Source organism: Dendropsophus ebraccatus, chromosome 5, assembly GCF_027789765.1.
Source record: "Dendropsophus ebraccatus isolate aDenEbr1 chromosome 5, aDenEbr1.pat, whole genome shotgun sequence".
Taxonomy (NCBI): domain Eukaryota; kingdom Metazoa; phylum Chordata; class Amphibia; order Anura; family Hylidae; genus Dendropsophus; species Dendropsophus ebraccatus.
The window spans coordinates 150,152,804-150,173,379 of NC_091458.1; the positions used below are offsets into that span (position 1 = coordinate 150,152,804).

The following is a 20,576-nucleotide window of genomic DNA, read 5'->3' on the forward strand; positions in this document are numbered from 1 at the left end:
CTGGTGTCTGTCCTCACTCTTCAGAGAGGTAAGTCATATGGCCTTTTTTGTGAGGAATTGTATGGTGCCTGTGCAGGCTCTCTGCCTGGAAGCCTGACCTGTATTGCAGGAGGCCTGTGTACAGGCTAATGGATATAAATTTCATGGTGAGACAATTCCGCTATGTGATCATGCGGTATTGGTCCTGCTATGTAATAATACAGTAAAAACTATGGATCTGCTATATGTGTATGCTGCCTTAGATAGAGCTGCTAGTTGTGCAGTCACTGAGCTGTTTGTGCACCTGGTTGCTGATTTCTTGCACTAGTTGCTGGTTGTGTATTGATTGCACCTGGTATCTTTCTTACACTGGCACTGCTTTTTCTTGTTGCATTGAAGCTATGAAACTGCATTGTGTGTACACAACCCTAGATTTGCTAGGTGTGTATTGGTGACACCTGATGCGTGATTAATTACACCTGAGTGTGATTCCTGGCTCTAGTACTGCGATTGAAGGATGCAGTGAAGCTGTGAGACTGCAGTGTGTGAACACAAGCCCAGAGTTGCTCGGTGAATATTGATTCCTTGATTCCTTGCTCCAGTTCTGCTGTGAAAGGATGCATTGTGTGAACACAAGCCTAGAGTTGCTATTATTGCACCTGACCTCTGATTCCTTGCTCTAGCACTGCTGTGGAAAGATGCATTGTGTGAACACAAGCCTAGAGTTGCTATTTATTGGACCTGATGTCTGATTCCTTGCTCTAGTTCTGTTGTGGGAAGATGCATTGTGTGAACACAAGCCTAAAGTTGCTATTTTTTTTATTACACCTGATGTTCCTCTCAGTACTGCTATTGAATGAGGCAGTAAAGTTATGAAACTTCGTGGTGTGAACACAACCCTAGGATTGCTAGTGGTGTATTAATTGCACCTTAATGTCATCTATAGCTCTGCTTTTTGTTTGATGCAGTGCAGTTATGAGACTGCATTGTATGTTGTATGAACACAACCCTAAAGTTCCTGGTTGTGTATTGAGTGCATCTAGGGGGTTTTCTAGCACAGTTACTGATATTTAATGTTGCATTGAAGCTATAAAACAGCATTGTGTGTACACACGCCTAGAGTTGCTACATGTATAGTACTGCTATTTTTAAAATAGTAAAACGAAGATATTGCATGGTATGATCACAACTTTAGAGTTTCTAGTTGTGTACCGAGTATACCTGGTGTCTGTCTTACATTAGTTCTGCTATTGAAACAATGATCCATTGAAACAATGAGGCTGCATTGTGTGAACACAGCCTTAGAATTGCTAGTTGTGTATCAGCTGCTCTGAGGTATCTGGTTTTCTTGCACTACACAGCAGTCTGTTGCCTCTTTACCTGGCACAGGTTTATTATCATTTTATCTCACTTAATGCAGGAATCTATGTCCAAGGTTTCAGGGTGAGGAAACCTTTGGGAAAGCTCAGTCACTTATGTATGTGTATCCTGCAAGATCCCACATCCAGATGGCAGTGGAATTGATTTTTGTTTGTAGATTGTATCTTCATTGTAAACCATTACAGAAGATACTATAGTGCTTACTTCTGAGTATGTGTGTCACTCCACATTTGGCTTTCCGATCCATGGCCCCTCCACGCTTGGAGAGGAGCATTAGACTTTGCCAGAGATGGATGTTCTTTCTAATAATACTCTGTGTACCATGAGAATCCACCTGAATGGATTGGGGACACTCTGAGGAAGGACTCTTCCTTACAGAAAGGTACAATCTCTGCCCCAGTCTGAAAAGGAGAAGGAAATCCTCCCTTGTTCCCCATTCTATAGAAGTTTCCAGCATTAAAGGTACTGGAAGAAATGATGGATCAGTCACTAAAAGGAATCGTCCATCTCAGAGGTCTTGTGGATGTGAAAAAAAAAAAAAAAAAAAAAAAAAAAAGCTTGTGACAAAAGCTCCTCTGGCAGCAACCGTGGGATTACCTTATGATGCCAAATTCTCGACAGTTTCCGATCCAAAGAAGGTAAGTTGTTGGTGAACGTCCATAGATCTACAGTTCTAAGCAAAGAAGGTTCTATATGGAGAACATATGCTCTGTGTTCCCCCTCCTAAAGGTGACTAACCATGCTAGTTGTGAGAGACACATATCTACATGTACCTAGCTACAGAGAAGACTGTATACACCTGCATGTACCTGGCTACAGAGAAGACTGTATACACCTGCATATACCTGGCTACAGAGAAGACTGCATATTCCTTTGCATCTTTCTGAAATCACCTCAGCTCCCTTTACATTCACTAAGGTTACCTGCCGGGCCTGGGATGACATATATCTATCCTAAGATAAGAAGGGAAGTAGATGGGACACTCTTCTATGTTATGTCAGCTGTAGTCACCATCTGGAGAGAATCCAAGATCACCATTGTCTCCTTCCTGCACCAGTGATTGTTAATTGTCAAAAACTTACAGTACTATATTTTCACCTACCCGGAACCATTCCTGGGTCAGGATTCCTAGAACTCCCCAATTGGTGTATCTTCACCCAATGATTGTCAGGTCTCATGACGTCTGCAAGCAACGAATTGAATCGGCAGGTTGGCATATGTATCCCCTTGCAGCAGATGCTGTCAGTATGGGACCAAAGAATAAACAGCCTACATTGGGTTATGGTTTATACCCACAGATACAAGGGCCTCAACATTTTCTTCAGTCAGTGGCAGACCAATCTCTCCCTCAAAGTGGGTGGAGGCAACCACCGATCTATCTAACAAAGGGTGAGACAGGCGAAGAAGACTTTGTTCCTAACAGAAGTGGCCGTCATCCAACATGTGAGAGATGAGTGCGGTAAGTGAGCTCCAGTCCACTTCAGCACATCAATCTATGGGGAAGCTATCGGGGTAAGCTCAAGAAAGCATCTACAGTGGTGCATATCGATCTTCAGAGCTGCATGTGACCAGTAGCATTACTGTTAAAAGCAGAAGCTGTTTTTGCATGGACCAAGAGGTCTATCCAGCAACAAGGGAAGTCACAATACCTTAATGTAAAAGGCTAAAGCCATTATATTACCCTGACAGAAGAATGGTCTCTGGACCAGGAGATGTTCTACTGAATCACCAGATGTTACAGCGACCCATTGGTCCCATGGCCATTTCGGGTAAAACCAGGGTGCGTGGTTTTAACTCCCTAAAAACTACTGTGGACAACAATCAGTAGAAGTCTGGTAAAAGACAATACAGGATCAAGTCTCATTAATGCTGATAGCCACGGATTGGCCCAAGAGGTCATTGTGGTAGTTGTTGTCCTCTCCTGATGGAATATGTCCAAAAGGACATTTTGGATACTTCCCCAGATTCCTCACCTACTGCCTCATGAGGACGTATTATGTCTGGCAAATCACCAGATATTATGGCGACCCTTACGTGGACCTAATGGCCATTTCGGATAACGCCAGAATACGTGGTTTTTACTCCCTAAAACTGCTAGGGACGACAACCCGTAGTAGTCTTGTAAGGACAAGACAGAATCATGCCTCAATACTCCTCTAATGGCTCAAGAAGGCATGGTTGTTCTCTCCTGATGCATGTGTCCAAAAGGACATTTTGGAGACTTCCCCAGAATCCTCACTTACTGTCACAGAAGGGCAGATTGTGTCTGGGTCTGGACCACCTATGATTGACAGCCTGAAGATTGACAGGCCTGATGAGCTGAGGCTTTTTAGAATTGGTGGTAAACATGATTCTGCTACTAAGAGCAGAACCCACAAAGAGAACCTCCCTGAGGGTGAAGGAGGTTTTCTATCCTGGTGTGAAGAATTGGACTTATATCACTGGCTAGAAAGGCGATCCTTCGATTTCTCCAGGATGAGTTTGAGAATGAGCTGAAGCTGCGACCGTCAAAGTACATGTCTCTGCTCTTCCAGACAGCTGACTGTCCCATAAATCCCTAAAACAGAGATTTATTAAAGCTATGCAAAGGATTAAAGCAACTGTAATGGATTCAACTCCCAGGAGGGTTCCGGGACTCGTCCTTCATCACCTTGCACGGCTCCGTTTTGAGTTCTTATCTTTACTTGAATTAAAATACCTGACCCTCAAGGTGCTTCCTAGTAGCTATTACATCTGCTAAACGCAGGAGTATGTTCAGACATTAGGAGCCACTGAACCATATCTTGTTATCCTTCAGGACTTCGTCTTTTACCCTTAAGGTTCCTTCCCTATCCAACATTACTCAGCAGATTGAGTTACCTGTTTTTGCCTAAACTCCTCCAATGAGGAAGCGTTACAGCGGCGCACTCTGGATGTGGGCGGAGCCTTGTGCCGGCACTCTCTGGTTGTGGGCGGAGACTTGAGTTTATTTAGTGAGAACCAGAGAAGTCAGAAGATTTTATCTGTATCTTTTTCAGAAAGGAACAGTAATTGGAAGTCCTCAAAAGCCACTTTATCCAGATGGATACAGCAGACTCTGTGTTACCAAGAGGTGAGAGTCCAAGTACCTGAATCCATTAAGGCCCTTACCACAAGGGCAATGTGTACATCCTGGGTGGAGGAGATGTGCATGCCCATTGATCAGATATACAGAACTGCATTGTGGTCTTCTTATACTTTTGGACATTAGAACCTCTGGGCAACCAATCTTGGTAAACCGGTTCTCATGGCTGCTGTATGATTCTCCCACCCTTTATGTGATCTTGCTATATCCCCATTATGTGCTGCTGCTTAGGACGTAAGGGAAAGTGGAATTTTATACTCACCGTAAATTCTCTTTCCTGTAGTCCGAAGCAGCAGCACAAACTAACCCTCCCTATAAAAGTTTATGCAGCATACCTTGAGTGTTTTGGGTTATGTTTTCCTAGATCGTTAGAAGTACACAAGGAGGCTGGGTCAGCATAGGGCCTTATAGGCGGGGCAATTAACTCTTTATTGCTTGTTACCATCTGTCCTATCATTGCAGGAAGATAGAATCTCCCCATTATGTGCTGCTGCTTCGGACTACAGGAAAGAGAATTTACGGTGAGTATAAAATTCCACTTTCTCCGGCGGCTCCATTTATTCTCTATGGAGCTGCTGGAAAGAGATGATTTTTTTGAAAAATGATGTAACTGAGATCTCTTGCTGTGAACACCAGACATTAAGAACATAGGAGGGAATTTACAAAGCCTGTACACCATTTTTTTTTTTTTGTCTAGGGAAGTTGAATTTTTTTCTACCATTTACTCCCCTATGCTAATGAAAACTAGGTGGGGCTTAGCAGGTGGTGTGCCAATTTTCTTTTTCTTTCAAATCAACTGGTTTCAGAAAGTTATCTAGATTTGTAATTTACTTCTCTTTATTAATCTCCAGTCTTCCCATACTTATTAGCTGCTGTATGTCTTGAAGGAAGGGGTGTATTCTTTCCACTCTGACACAGCGCTCTCTGCTGCCACCTCTGTCCATTTTGGGAACTGTCCAGAGCAGTAGTAGTAAATCCCCATAGTAAACCTCTCCTGTTCTGGACAGTTCCTGACATGGACAGAGGTGGCAGCAGAGAGCGCTGTGTCAGACTGGGAAGAATACACCACTTCCTGCAGGACATACAGCAGCTGATAAGTACTGGACGACTGGAGATTTTTAAATAGAAGTAATTTACAAATCTACATAACTTTCTGACACCAGTTAATGTTCCCCTTTGAAACAAATGTCCTGACATGGACAGAAGAGGCAGCAGAGAGACTGGAACGAATACCACACTTCCTGCAGGGCATACAGCAGCTGATAAGTAATAGAAGTAAATTACAACATACACCAGGGGACTTTTAGTTAGACTGAATTATGTTTATCATCATCTGTAATAATGTATTGTGGCCAGTAAAATGAAAAGATAAATTAATGTATATGTATTATTAATATTTTAGAAATTCCATTCACTCTGAAATTGTTCATCCTGAAAGAAAAGAGATTTCTAGAGTATTCGGTGAGGACATAGCTAATGCAATTCAAATACCGATAACTTTTAGGAGAAAGCAGAGGAATGAGCTTTTATGTAATTAGATTCACATGCTACATAACCAGGAGAACATATTCATAGGAGTTCTGTTCCTTCTACACTACCTGCAGATGCATACCTGATACTAATCATGGGCAGGCCACTTCTAATGGCAGAGAGGAAGGTCATTATTCTGCAGTTCTAGGTTCCCACACAGTATTTTTGCTCAGTATGTTTCACCCAAAACCAGGAGTCGACTGAAAACACAGCCTGTCATTAACGGTGAAGGCCCAGCTACTGACTGCAACCGTCCTCCGTCCCCCTTGCTATGAAACGTGCTTCATAGCACCATGACGTACATGTACGTCCAGGGTCATCTGGTGACAGACGGCCATGCCGTGGGTCGTCTAGGAGTTAAACGGGTACTCCACTAAAACATGGTGGGATGGTTTACACTATTTGCAAATGGTAACTAAGAGCCTCATTATTTTTATGGAGATTTGTTTTTAGCAGGTGGGGGGGGGGGCTGCTTTTAGCAATTTTCATATCTATATTGGGTCTGTATCTTGCCATTAGCTGTGAGCTGTTGGACTTTTTGTGTTTGTGTGAACTCCACTAAAAAAACATTTCCCCACATTTCTATTCCTGCTTCATCTGTTCTGCTTTCCTGCTCTCAGCTGCTGCCCAGGAAGTTCTGTAGTTGCTATTTTTCCTATTACTGGTGACCCCTCTTATCTCTAGCTACCGCCATTTTGTGGCAGCCTGTCAGTGTGCCGCCATTTTGTGCCAGCCTGTCAGTGTGCAGCCATTTTGTGTCAGCCTGTCAGTGTGCCGCCATTTTGTGTCAGCCTGTCAGTGTGCCGCCATTTTGTGCCAGCCTGTCAGTGTGCCGCCATTTTGTGCCAGCCTGTCAGTGTGCCGCCATTTTGTGTCAGCCTGTCAGTGTGCCGCTATTTTGTATCAGCCTGTTAGTGTGCAGCCATTTTGTGTCAGCCTGTCAGTGTGCCGCTATTTTGTATCAGCCTGTCAGTGTGCCGCCATTATGTGTCAGCCTGTCAGTGTGCCGCCATTATGTGTCAGCCTGTCAGTGTGCAGCCATTTTGTGTCAGTCTGTCAGTGTGCAGCCATTTTGTGTCAGCCTGTCAGTGTGCAGCCATTTTGTGTCAGCCTGTCAGTGTGCAGTCACTGCTCTGGGCTGGGGATTCTCTGTCCTGGCCTGTAAATTATCCCCCTTCCTCATTGCTAATTTGCATCAGTTGTCCTGTTACTTCTGATTGGCCTGCTAGTCACATGGTAGTTGCTGGCCAATAACCAGGCAGGCTGGGATAGGTCACATGCTCATGCTGAGGGAATCTCTCCTATATGGATGTCAGTAATGGCTGTGCACCTTCCCAGCTTTCTACTTCTACTTTCCTATATGGAATTACCTCACATATATCTGTCCATTACTTACTGTTATTTGCACAACTCTGCTACCTGGGAAAGCTGGGTGCCTGTATGTGTGACTCAGACTGAAGGGCAGAAGTGTATATGCTATTCCTGTACAGGCTTTCACATACCTCCCAACTGTCCCGGATTCCGCGGGACAGTCCCGTTTTCGGGCTGCTGTCCCGCGATCCCGGAACGGCCCCCCGTGTCCCGCATTATGTGTGGCCCCAGCTAAAAAAAACAATAAACCAGTAACTCACCTGTCCTCCGGTCCCAGCAGCTCCTCTCCCGGCAGAGCGCGCATTCCCGTCATCCTCCGGGGCGGGCAGCGGGGTATACAGTCACTGACTGTGCCGGAAGTGACCTGCAGCCTCTGTCATGACTCACTTCCGGTACAGTCAGTGACTATACCCTGCTGCCCGCCCCGGAGGATGACGGGAGAGGAGCTGCTGGGACCGGCGGACAGGTTAGTTACTGGTTTATTGTTTTTTTTAGCTGGGGCCACACTAATGGGGGGATTGGCTACTCTGTGGGGCATTATATGGGGGGATTGGCTACTCTGTGGGGCAATATATGGGGGGATTGGCTACTATGTGGGGCGTTATATGGGGGCATTGGCTACTATGTGGGGCACTCTATGGGGCATTGGCTACTATGTGGGGCACTATATGGGGATTGGCTACTATGTGGGGCACTATATGGGGATTGGCTACTATGTGGGGCACTATATGGGGGGATTGGCTACTATGTGGGGCACTATATGGGGGCATAGGCTACTATGTGGGGCATATATGGGGGGATTGGCTACTATGTGGGGCACTATATGGGGGCATTGGCTACTATGTGGGGCACTATATAGGGGTTGGCTACTATGTGGGGCACTATATGGGGATTGGCTACTATGTGGGGCACTATATGGGGGCATAGGCTACTATGTGGGGCACTATATGGGGGCATTGGCTACTATGTGGGGCACTATATGGGGCATTGGATACTATGTGGGGCACTATGTGGGGGATTGGCTACTATGTGGGGGATTGGCTACTATGTGGGGCACTATATGGGGGCATTGGCTACTATGTGGGGCACTATAATGGGGGATTGGATACTATGTGGGGCACTATATGGGGCATTTTTGGGGGGATTGGATACTGTATAGGGCACTATTCAGTCAGCAGCATGTGGTGACTGTAGGGGCGTGGCTATGGAGGGTTACTATGGGGGCGTGGCTATAGAGGGTTGCTATGGGGGCGTGGCTATGGGGACCGCGGCGCACATGTCCCTCTTTGCTCTTTGCAAAAGTTGGGAGGTATGCTTTCATGTCAACTCATAACTACCTGTGTACTGAGCGGGTGTGAGGGGGAGAGGTATATAAGGGGAGGTATACAGAGATAGCAGGAGAGACAGAGAAGGGGGAGGTATACAGAGATAGCAGGAGAGGCAGAGAAGGGGGAGGTATACAGAGATAGCAGGAGAGACAGAGAAGGGGGAGGTATACAGAGATAGCAGGAGAGACAGAGAAGGGGGAGGTATACAGAGATAGCAGGAGAGACAGAGAAGGGGGAGGTATACAGAGATAGCAGGAGAGAAGGGGGAGGTATACAGAGATAGCAGGAGAGACAGAGAAGGGAGAGGTATACAGAGATAGCAGGAGAGAAGGGGGAGGTATACAGAGATAGCAGGAGAGACAGAGAAGGGAGAGGTATACAGAGATAGAAGGAGAGAGAGGAGGGGCAGGTATATAGAGTTAGCAGGAAATGGAGAAGGGGAGGGTGAGGTGTGAGAGAAGAGGGAAATAGACAGAGAGTGAGGTGTTAGTGCAGACTGTACATCACCCTGCTTTCCTAGGTGCAGACACATCTTCAACTCATCCTAATTCCTGTGAGTGGCTGCAGTTTTGACTACTTTCTAAGCTTGGTTTATCAACACCTGGGAAAGTTGGGTGGTTGTTATCAAGAAGTGCTTTATTATCCCCCTATCTGTCTATATTTGCATCCTTCTCTCTGTCTATTCTTTCCATATCCCTTTTCACCTCACTCTCTGTCTCTCACTTCACTCTGCCCCTTCTCTGTCTCTTCATTTCCTGCTATCTCTGTATATCTCGCTCTGTTTCTGTCTCCATGTTGTTATAAGATCACAATCATCCAGCTGTGATGAAAGCCGGTGCAGGAATAACATATACACGTATGTCCTTCGGTTTGATTCACTCAGGCTGGCACCCAGTTTTCCCAGGTGCTGATAAGTCACTTTGTGATGGTTACATCCCCTCTGCAGGCTGAGGCAGGGGGGGCTGTGGGGTGTCTGTTGGGTTGTGTGATGTGATATCCTGGGCTGATGGTATTGGCCTCATTGATGTGAGGAGGTGGGGAGTGGGCTGTCTTAGCAGCAGTGGGTGTTACTGAGTGGGCTGTCTTAGCAGCAGTGGGTGTTACTGAGGGGGCTGGCATGGCAGCAGTGAGCATTACTGAGAGGGCTGGTTTAGCAGCAGTGGGTGTTACTGAGGGGGCTGGCTTAGCAGCAGTGGGTGTTATTTGGGGGCTGGCTTAGCCGCAGGGGTCGTTACTTAAGGGGCTGGCTTGGACACACAAGAAATGCTGGCCTCAGTAGTTTGGGACCTCACAGGCAAACACAATATGAAACAGGAAATGACGAGAATATAAATGGTAGGGAACAACTCCACAGCAGCCATAAAAAAGATCATATGGCAGCAAAACTTGGCAGGGATATTTAGATAAGCCTTAGACACAACACCAGCAATTTTAATTTTTTTTTTGCTGATAGTTGAACAACCCCTTTAAGTAACTTAGGGTTCCTTGCATTCTCCTTTTCTAATGTGTGGAGGTTTAGTAAAGCAGGTACTGTACGCTGTGTTCTGTGGATTTGATTAGGAGCCAAAGCCACCTGGCAGGGAAACCCATTTTCCTTATGACCGAGTATTTGGTAACTTGCTGTATTTTCCATTGCTTTTATTGCGGTCAATCGACATTATTAGAACAAGATGTTTGAAATGGATAAATCTGATGTACAGTAGGGTATATACCAGGTTTCTATGAGAAAAAGACTGGGTGTTATTCTTGTTTTATTTCTCTGAAAAAAAAGAGCTAGGGCTTATTTTAGGGTAGGCCTTATTTTCAGAGAAACACAGTATGCCCGTACACTGTAGCCCCACTTTATGGTATATAGCCGCCATACTGTATGTCCCACTGTTGTTAAACTCCTATACTGTAGACTCCCCTGTAGTTAGGCCTCTGTATTGTATACCTCCCTCCCCCTCTATAATATTTCCCCCATACTGTATACATCCCCCTTTCTGCAGGTAGTCCCCAGACTGTATACCCCCCCCCTCTGTAGTTGTTCCCCCATACTGTATACATCCCCCCCTCTGCAGATAGTCCCCATACTGTATACATCCCCCCTCTGCAGGTAGCCTTCATACTCTATAAATCCCCCCTTTGCAGGTAGTCCCCATACTGTATACCTCCCCCACCCTGTACTTCTTCCCCCATACTATATACCTCCCTCCCCCTCTGTAGTTCGTAGTCCCCATACTGTATACCTCCCCAATCTGCAGATAGTCCCCGTATTGTAGGTGTCACCACTGTTTTTGTCTCTCCTATGCACAGCTGATGTCAAAAGGGTTAATTGTTTTGTACCACATGTTTATATACTGACCAGTCAGAGGTGCTTATTTTCTTGACCTATCTCTTCTCAAAGCGAAGTTTGAGAGACTAGCTCTTTACAAAGTTTTCCTACTAGACACCAAAACAAAGATGCAGTGCTAAACTCACCTTGGGGAAAGAAGCCACCTAGGATAAATCTTGCCCACGCCAGGAATCTCTCTAAAAAGTGCAGTGCAGTCACCTAAAACAAGAGGAACTGACCCCAATAGGACAAAGCTACTGTGCAAGGTCTACGTATCCTACTGCGCAGCCCAAGACAACTGGGAAACCTTGGAAGTCTGTTCAACCCAGATAACCGACGACTGAGGCTCGTATTACCCACCTAGGACAGGTATCTCACAACTAGGGGCGGTTCAGAGCCACTACTGGCATCCGTGAGTATGGGTATCTATTTACCTCTCTACCTATACACCTGTTCCTGCAGAGCACATTCACTACTTTGGGTAGGGCTCCTCTGGCAACTACTCTCCTCTTCCTTCTCTCTACAAAACACCTACTTCTATAAGTACTGGTTCTACCTCACTGTCAGCAACAGCGTTTTGTGTAAAGATTTGCACCACTGTATCACGTGTACTGTTTAACTCAAGTCTTACTTCAGTAAAGTGTTATATTTTTGACTAAACGCTCAGGACTCAAATCTGTCAGTACCTGCACCCACACACACACCACCGTATACTTGGCTTATTTCCCCTTTCTGTGAGTGGCGGTGCCAACATCCTGGGTGGGTCTGCTACCACTCCGGGTTACCATGACAAGTGCCCAAGTGACCCTCAATACTCTTGGAGGTTACCGACCATTGGGGATAGCGAACTAGCCAAAGCAGGTTACCGCATCACAACACCAACGTGTTACATTACACCCGGTGCCCATCACAGAAGAAACAGGAAACAGATATTGAACGCGACATCACAGGAAGTAAAGAAATGGATGAATGGGACGGTCTGATTTTTTATAAAGAAGTGGGGCCGGATAAAAATCTATTTGAGTCAGCTGGAGTCAGGGTGGGTTGCGGATGATAAATAGTGATGGGGTGGGTGGCACAGAATGATAGGGGAGGTGGCATGAACCCTGTGATATAATATACTAAAGTAAATCAATATACAGTAAAGATAAATTAAAGGGGTTGGCCACTTTATAGTAAAATAGTTCAGTGTATAGTATTAGTAAGTGTACTCACTGTATATACTGGCAGCAGATCCCTGTGTACCTCATAGAGTTAAAATCAGACTCCCCTCCTTCAGGCTGAGGTGCCCTGCTCTGTGGTGATTCTGTCCATAAGATGGAGGAGCATGTGACCATGCCCCGCCCCTGTGTCCACCATAGGCATATACAGGCTCAGTGGAGGACACTGTGGGGGCGGGATATGGTCACATGCTCCTCCATGTCAGCCATCTTATGAACAGACTCACCACAAAGCAGGACAGCACAGGCTAGAGGAGGGAGCCTGGTTGTAATTCTCATTACATAAAAAGGATATTTTCTTCAATTTCCCATGCAATTTTGTCACAGTTTACTCCAAAAGTTTTATAGTCATCTAAAAAAAAAAAAAAAAAAGGAAAAAACAAATATAACAGAATGTAAACAGCGTGTGTATTTTACATGTTGGTTTAAAAGAAACAAATCACTTCCCTGAGGGAATGGGACATTGCCCCAGTACCTTATAACGTAGGTCAGCCCCCCCTCCATCTCTTACCTGTCCCCTATCCTGTGGATATGGGAGAAGTTGGTTTAAGTTGGACAACCTCTTTAAGTTCCCAGCACTCAGGCTGCCAATCAAGCATGAGGGGTTGGGAAAAGGGCGGAGGCAGTGTGACTACATGCCTCTGCAGCTCCGCCCAAATGTCTCGATACTGGGAGTCTGGACTGTTTTTTTAATTGTCGCTCTGCTAATGATCTAACCCTAACATCTTTGATAATCAGAACCTCCCACTCCCGCCCCCAAGACTTTTCTCGTGCTGCACCAGTTCTCTGGAATGCCCTACCCAAAGACTTATTCCCAACACTCACAGTTTCAAGTGCGTCCTCAAGACTCATCTCTTCAGGCTCGCTTATAACATTCCCTAAACTTGTTCCCCCTTCTGTTGTCCCCTCACTCTATATCTCTGACGGTTCCATGCACTTTATATGTTTTACTCACAATCAGACATTGGCGTATGACTGGCTCATCCTGTTCTTTCCAACTATGTACAATGGATGGACCATGGACAAATAAAGCACTTGTGCCTAGTGTCGGCCCTAGTTGTAGTCTGTAAGCTTCAATGAGCAGGTCTCGTATACACTTTGTATTTTTATTTATTCTAATTATTTAACTGTGTATTATGTAACCTCTGTACTGTATATATATTTATAAAAATAAAAAAAAAGTGCTGCGGAATCTCTTGGTGCTATTCAAGTAAATATTATATTATTATTTTATACATGCCCCCTCAGCTTCATATTCACACCACCTGCTGCCTGATTCATGCCCTCTCAGCCTCATATTCACACCACCCGCTGCCTGATTCATGCCCCCTCAGCCTAATATTCACATCACCCACTGACTGATTCATGCCCCCTCAGCCTCATATTCACACCATCCGCTGCCTGATTCATGCCCCCTTAGCTTTATTTTCACAACACCTGCTGCCTGATTTATGCTCCCTCAGCCTCATGTTCATGCCACCCACTGCCTGATTCATACCCCCTCAGCCTCATAATCACACCATCCGCTGCATGATTCATGCCCCCTCAGCTTCATATTCACACCACCCGCTGCCTGATTCATGCCCCCTCAGCCTCATATTTACACCACCCGCTGCCTGATTCATGCCCTCTCAGAATCATATCTACACCACCCACTGCCTGATTCATGCCCCCTCAGGGTAATGTTTACACCCCCGAGTCTGATTCACACCACCTCAGCCTCACATTTATTTATTCCACCTAAAAATCATATTCATACCTTGTTAGCCTGAATCACACCCTTCAGTCTCATATTCAGGCCACCTTTGGCCCGATTCATGCCCCTCAAGGGCATGAATCAGGAGAAGGAGAAGTCCGACCAGGGGCAAAATTTTTCTAATAGCAGGGGCAGGGGGGAAGATAAAAACTTACACCAACTCACCTTTCCCCTTGCCTCTCCAGCATTGGATTGCTGCTCTAAGACCCCCACCAGGCTCCGGGATCTCCACCAGAGCCGAAGTCACAACCCGGCTCATGGACTGGCCGGCCGTCCATCATGCGGGACCAGCATTCTCCCCCGAGTCGTGACGTCATCACAAATCAAGGAAAATTTCTTCAGGTGAGGGTCCCGGAGCTGGTCACGCTTCTCATTACGGGCATGGGGAGAGGTAATCAAAGATCCAGACTTCTCCTTTAATTTTATGCTTTTTTATACTAGTTGCTTTTTTAAAAATACTAAAAGGATACTTGTCAAATCCACAAACATGCAAGGCTAAACCTTTAAGCCTTACCATCAGTCTTCAGAGCAGACGCGATCATCTCTACACACTTGTCTCTCACAGAATTGCCTGTCACATAACTGTTTGATAGCAGAGCCAAAGATGGAGGACTACTACAAGTGGGGGAACATGCCAATGGGGCGCTCAGTCTAGGAGAAGATTACAGCTTTACTTAAAAGGGAAATACATAGAAAGGGAAATTAATATTTTGTTAACACTTTTAAGTCCTTCTCACCTTTCCTCTTTGGTGGTTGTAGAAGGTTTATTGGATCCGTTGCAACTTAATGAAGTTGGTGAAGACAAAGAGTGTCTCCTGGACAGATGAAGATGTAGAATATGGCTATATTACTGAGATAGGAACATTAAACACTCTATTACTTTATTAGTTAATATAGTAGTTTTACCTTTCCTCTTTGGTGTTTGTAGAAGATTTGTTGGATCCATTTCGACTTGATGAACTTGGAGAAGACATAGAGTGTCTCCTGGAGAGATGGAGATTTAGAATATGGCTAGAATCCTGAGAAATAATAACTAGAGATGAGCGCAACTCAAATGTGTGTTCGTGTCCGATCGTTCTGCATTTTAATACAGGTGGATGAAGAAGTTGGATGCAGTACAGACTCCCAAGGGCTGCATCCAACTTCTTCCACCACCAGTATTCAAATCGAACAATTGGATCCAAGCATGCTTAAGTTGCGCTCATCTCTAGCAGTATTTGGATGATGAGAGCTGCTAGGGGTGACATCCAGGACTGAGTTGGCAGGGCGCGACAGCAGAAAAAGTGTACGGACGTGTACGGGGGGTTGGTGATGATGACCAGGTCTGTAACTATGGGGGAGGTTACCAACGGCGGCTGTGGGGTGGGTGTGATGCTGGGGGGGGGCTCGGTGATGGGGGATCTCCCTGGTACTACTCCCCCATCATCTGCTCATACTATGAGCAGATGATGGGAGTAGTAGTAGTGTCTATCTGTCCCACTTGCACGAAGCAGGGAGGGAAGGAGGAAGTAGTTAGATGCACCGGCACCTCTCTCCCTCCCTGCTCGGTGCCCTCCATTTGGGGAGCAAGTGTCCTTGTTACCCAAATTATTCCATAAACATAGTCCATAAATAAACATAGTCCATGAATAAAGGGTAGTTTTTACATTACATCCACGTTACATTACTCTTCCATACACTTCAATACAGACTTCTACATATACTGTGCCCCCTGCTGGACACTCCATAGGAATTACACCTGATTCGTGACGTCACGGTTTTTGAGAGAATTTGAAGTCTCCCTGATCTACTAAATTAAGAGAAATAGCACTATACTGTATATGCATAATGAATGTAGATTTTGGCCGGAGTTGTCCTTTAACACTCTGTTTTACCTTATTAGTTAATATACCAGTTTTACCTTTCCTCTTTCCTGGTGTTTGTTAATGATTTGCCGGATCCATTAGGACTAGATGAAGTTGGAGAAGACATGGAGTGTCTCCTGGAGAGATGGAGATTTAAAATATGGCTAGATTCCTAAGAGATAATAACTAGAGATGAGCGCAACTCAGTTGCGAGTTGAGCTCATCTCTAATAGAATTTAAAGGGAATTTGTCAGCTGCAATTCACGTTCCAAACTGCTGATGCTGTTAGATATTTATTAGATCAGGGAGACACATGGTACTTTTCATATATCTATCTGTGGTTCCAGAATATAGAAAAGTACTTTTATTACATAATATGAAGAGTCAAAGGGGCTTTCCCAAGCTCCTGAACAGCGCTAAGCTGTAGCAGCTCCTCCCTCCCTCTCCCATACCTGACCCTGCTTCCAGGTGTCAATCAAACAGGAAGGGGAGGGAGAGAGGAGACATCGCAGCTTGCAGCAGACCAAGAGCTTGGAAAAGCCTCTTTGATACCTTGTACCAGAGAATAAAAGCATTTCTCTGCATCCTGGAAGCACAGCTGGATATATGAAAGGTACCATGTGTCTCCTTGCCTAGCAGCTATCTAACAGTGTGAGCAGTTTGAATAATGAATTACAGACAACAGATTCCCTTTAAGACTCTGTTTTATGTTATTTGTTAATTTAGCAGTTTTACCTTTCCTCTTTCCTGGTGTTTGTAGATGGTTTGCTGGATCCATTAGGACTCGATGAAGTTGGAGAAGACATGGAGTGTTTCCTAAAGAGATGAGGATTTAGAATATGGCCAGATTCTTAACATTTGACACTGTGTATTACTTTATTTGTTAATATAAGTTTTACCTTTCCTCTTTGGTGTTTGTTTGGTGTTTGTTGGGTCCATTTCGACTTGATGATATTGGTGAAGACATGGACTGTCTCCTGGAGAGATGAGATCAAGCAATGTGACTAAATTTCTAAGCGATAGGAACAATAATTACTCTGTAGGACTTTATTAGTTAAAGGGTTATACCTATGTGGGACCACTAGAGGTGGTCTGGAAGAATAGCCAAATCCAGAAAATTACTTAATTCCCATTTGCTTTAATGGGAGTTGCGGAAATTGCGTAGCATAAAAGAAAATTGTGTAAATCGATAGATATAGTTGTTTATGGCTCCCTGAACTCTGTTGGCTTAGGAGGGGGAAGGGGGGGGCAGGTGAGGTGAGAAGTTCACGATTGGAAGATGGGTGTTGGTCCCAGAGTTGGCACCCACATCAAGGAGACATGTATGGAATATCTTGTGGACATGCTATAAGTGTCCCAGATGGGTATAACCCTTTAAAATAACAGATTTACCTTTCATCTTTGTTGTTACTGGAAATGTTTGCGCCAGAAGATGATGGTAATGTAGTATTTAAAGACAGTCGCCTGGAGGAGAAAGCAGTCGTGAGGATAGATAATTTAGAATTGTATACTTTATTGACTCATCCCTAGGCCATGGCTCCGATATGTGCAGTGACCCTGTTTAAAGGTACATAGAGCACCAGAGCTGTAGGCACTTTGTGTCATCGTATTGTGCTTCCATAAGGTTAAAGAGCCGTTCTGGTTGAGGAGAATATCTCCCATATAGCATCCAGTGTAGCATGGTTCTGCATAATGTGGAAAGCCTATGTTGGTATTATTCCTCCATACGAGTTAGAGATTGTACCCAGACATAATTCTGTATTCTGTATTCTCACCTTTCTTGCTTCTTGGAAATATTGGATGAAGTTTGAACATCAGTTGAATGGCTTCTGCAAAGAAGAGATAAGTATATTTATCAGACTAGGAGGTCATGCCGAACAACCTGCTGAGAAGACCCCTCCTTATCTAGATCACATTTATCCATGGTGGGTTCTCTCTGTATGTTGTCTATGAAAGCTGGCGCTGTATGGGTAGACCACCCAATTATCTGACTGAAGACCTTATGGGCAAGTTTATCCATTGGAATCCCTTTAAAAAGATCACACATTGGACTTTTTGGGATTTTGAATAATTTGGAAGCATTAAACATACCCTGCTATCCACCCAACCTGGGCCCCTCCCAGTGTACAGGCACACTGATGTGGAACTATAGATGGCACCTGTGTTCATATGTAGCCCCCCTATAGTAGATTAACCCCTGTGTAGGTCCTCTTATAGTAGATGCCCCTTTGTGTAGTCCCCCATTTAGTAGATGACCTCCTATGTAGTCCCATATAATAGATGGCCCCCTTGTGTAGACCCCCTATAGTAGATGGCCCTCTGTGTAGTCCCCCTTTAGTAAATAACCCTCTCTTTAGTCCCCCTTTAGTAGATGGCCCTCTGTGTAGTCCCTCTTCAGTACATGGCCCTCTGTATAATTTCCCTTTAGTAGATGGACCCCTGTGTAGTCCCCTCGCTCAGTTCAGATCCCCTAATAGGGATAAATAAAAAAAAACTAAATTCACTTCCCTCACACTCCCCCGTTTCTGCAGGTCTCATGGTGCTTCTCTCTCTTCGGCACAGGCATCGTGTGTTACAGACATGCACCGGAAGTCTTGGCCACCTATCAGCGCCCGAGCACAGTTTGGAGTGTTGTGGACCCCCCAGAATCCTCAGGCCCCAGGTAGCTGCCCAAGCTGCCTACATTATGATCAAGGACAGGGAGGGTGCAGACCAAATAATTCTGCTGTCGGGGAAGTAGCCATGCTAGTGGTGTGCCATGCTGAGGACCAGGAATGAAAGATGGAGCCATGCTGGGGGTGAGCCATTCTGAGGACCAGGAATGGGAGATTGAGACATGCTGGGGATGAGCCATGCTGAGGACCAGGAATGGGAGATGAAGCCATGCTGGGGGTGAGCTATGCTGAGGACCAGGAATGGGGGATGGAGACATGCTGGGCGCGAGCCATGCTGAGGACCAGGAATGGGAAATGGAGCCATGCTGGGGGTGAGCTATGCTGAGGACCAGGAATGGGAGATGGAGACATGCTGGGGGTGAGCTATGCTGAGGACCAGGAATGAGAGATGGAGACATGCTGGGGGTGAGCTATGCTGAGGACCAGGAATGGGGGATAGTCATGCTGGGGGTGAGCTATGCTGAGGACCAGGAATGGGGGATAGTCATGCTGGGGGTGAGCTATGCTGAGGACCAGGAATAGGGGATAGTCATGCTGGGGGTGAGTTATGCTGAGGACCAGGAATGGGAGATAGAGACATGCTGGGGGTGAGCTATGTTGAGGACCAGGAATGGGGGATGGAGTCATGCTGGGGGTGAGCTATGCTGAGGACCAGGAATGGGAGATGGAGAAATGCTGGGGGGGGAGCTATGCTGAGGACCAGGAATGGGGGATGGAGTCATGCTGGGGGTGAGCTATGCTGAGGATCAGGAATGGGAGATGGAGACATGCTGGGGGGGGGAGCTATGTTGAGGACCAGGAATGGGGGATGGAGTCATGCTGGGGGTGAGCTATGCTGAGGATCAGGAATGGGAGATGGAGACATGCTGGGGGGGGAGCTATGCTGAGGACCAGGAATGGGGGATGGAGTCATGCTGGGGGTGAGCTATGCTGAGGACCAGGAATGGGAGATGGAGACATGCTGGGGGTGAGCTATGCTGAGGACCAGTAATGGGGGATGGAAACATGCTGGGGATGAGCCATGCTGAGGACCAGGAATGGGAGATGAAGCCATGCTGGGGGTGAGCTATGCTGAGGACCAGGAATGGGGGATGGAGACATGCTGGGCGCGAGCCATGCTGAGGACCAGGAATGGGAAATGGAGCCATGCTGGGGGTGAGCTATGCTGAGGTCCAGGAATGGGAGATGGAGACATGCTGGGGGTGAGCTATGCTGAGGACCAGGAATGAGAGATGGAGACATGCTGGGGGTGAGCTATGCTGAGGACCAGGAATGGGGGATAGTCATGCTGGGGGTGAGCTATGCTGAGGACCAGGAATGGGGGATGGAGACATGCTGGGGGTGAGCTATGCTGAGGACCAGGAATGGGGGATAGTCATGCTGGGGGTGAGCTATGCTGAGGACCAGGAATGGGGGATGGAGACATGCTGGGGGTGAGCTATGCTGGGGACCAGGAATGGGGGATGGAGTCATGCTGGGGGTGAGCTATGCTGAGGACCAGGAATGAGAGATGGAGACATGCTGGGGGTGAGCTATGCTGAGGACCAGGAATGGGGGATAGTCATGCTGGGGGTGAGCTATGTTGAGGACCAGGAATGGGAGATAGAGACATGCTGGGGGTGAGCTATGTTGAGGACCAGGAATGGGGGATGGAGTCATGCTGGGGGTGAGCTATGCTGAGGACCAGGAATGGGAGATGGAGACATGCTGGGGGGGGAGCTATGTTGAGGACCAGGAATGGGGGATGGAGTCATGCTGGGGGTGAGCTATGCTGAGGATCAGGAATGGGAGATGGAGACATGCTGGTGGGGGAGCTATGCTGAGGACCAGGAGTGAGAGATGGAGACATGCTGGGGGTGAGCTATGCTGGGGACCAGGAATGGGAGATGGAGACATGCTGGGGGTGAGCTATGCTGAGGACCAGGAATGGGGGATGGAGTCATGCTGGGGGTGAGCTATGCTGAGGACCAGGAATGGGAGATGGAGACATGCTGGGGGGGGAGCTATGTTGAGGACCAGGAATGGGGGATGGAGTCATGCTGGGGGTGAGCTATGCTGAGGATCAGGAATGGGAGA

At 46.3% G+C, this 20,576-nt stretch overlaps 1 protein-coding gene and 1 long non-coding RNA gene across 5 annotated transcripts in view; one reads left to right on the forward strand and one right to left on the reverse strand.

The window, feature by feature from the left end:
• The window catches only part of LOC138793213 (uncharacterized), a 161,494-nt gene extending 144,807 nt beyond the window's left edge, over window positions 1-16,687 (forward strand). For all 4 annotated transcript variants that reach the window (XR_011363234.1, XR_011363236.1, XR_011363233.1 and 1 more), the window contains exon 3: window positions 16,586-16,687. This is a non-coding gene — a long non-coding RNA (uncharacterized lncRNA). The remainder of the gene's footprint in view (window positions 1-16,585) is intronic.
• The window catches only part of LOC138793211 (transcription elongation factor A protein 3-like), a 44,241-nt gene that overhangs the window by 7,055 nt on the left and 16,610 nt on the right, over window positions 1-20,576 (reverse strand). Inside the window, exons 9-17 of the mRNA XM_069971620.1 lie at window positions 17,601-17,654; window positions 17,218-17,289; window positions 16,725-16,802; window positions 16,561-16,641; window positions 15,882-15,962; window positions 14,888-14,965; window positions 14,719-14,796; window positions 14,496-14,632; window positions 12,521-12,577 (exon numbers count right to left, since the gene is read on the reverse strand). Of these exons, the coding sequence (XP_069827721.1) occupies window positions 12,521-12,577; window positions 14,496-14,632; window positions 14,719-14,796; window positions 14,888-14,965; window positions 15,882-15,962; window positions 16,561-16,641; window positions 16,725-16,802; window positions 17,218-17,289; window positions 17,601-17,654 (716 nt within the window). The remainder of the gene's footprint in view (window positions 1-12,520; window positions 12,578-14,495; window positions 14,633-14,718; window positions 14,797-14,887; window positions 14,966-15,881; window positions 15,963-16,560; window positions 16,642-16,724; window positions 16,803-17,217; window positions 17,290-17,600; window positions 17,655-20,576) is intronic.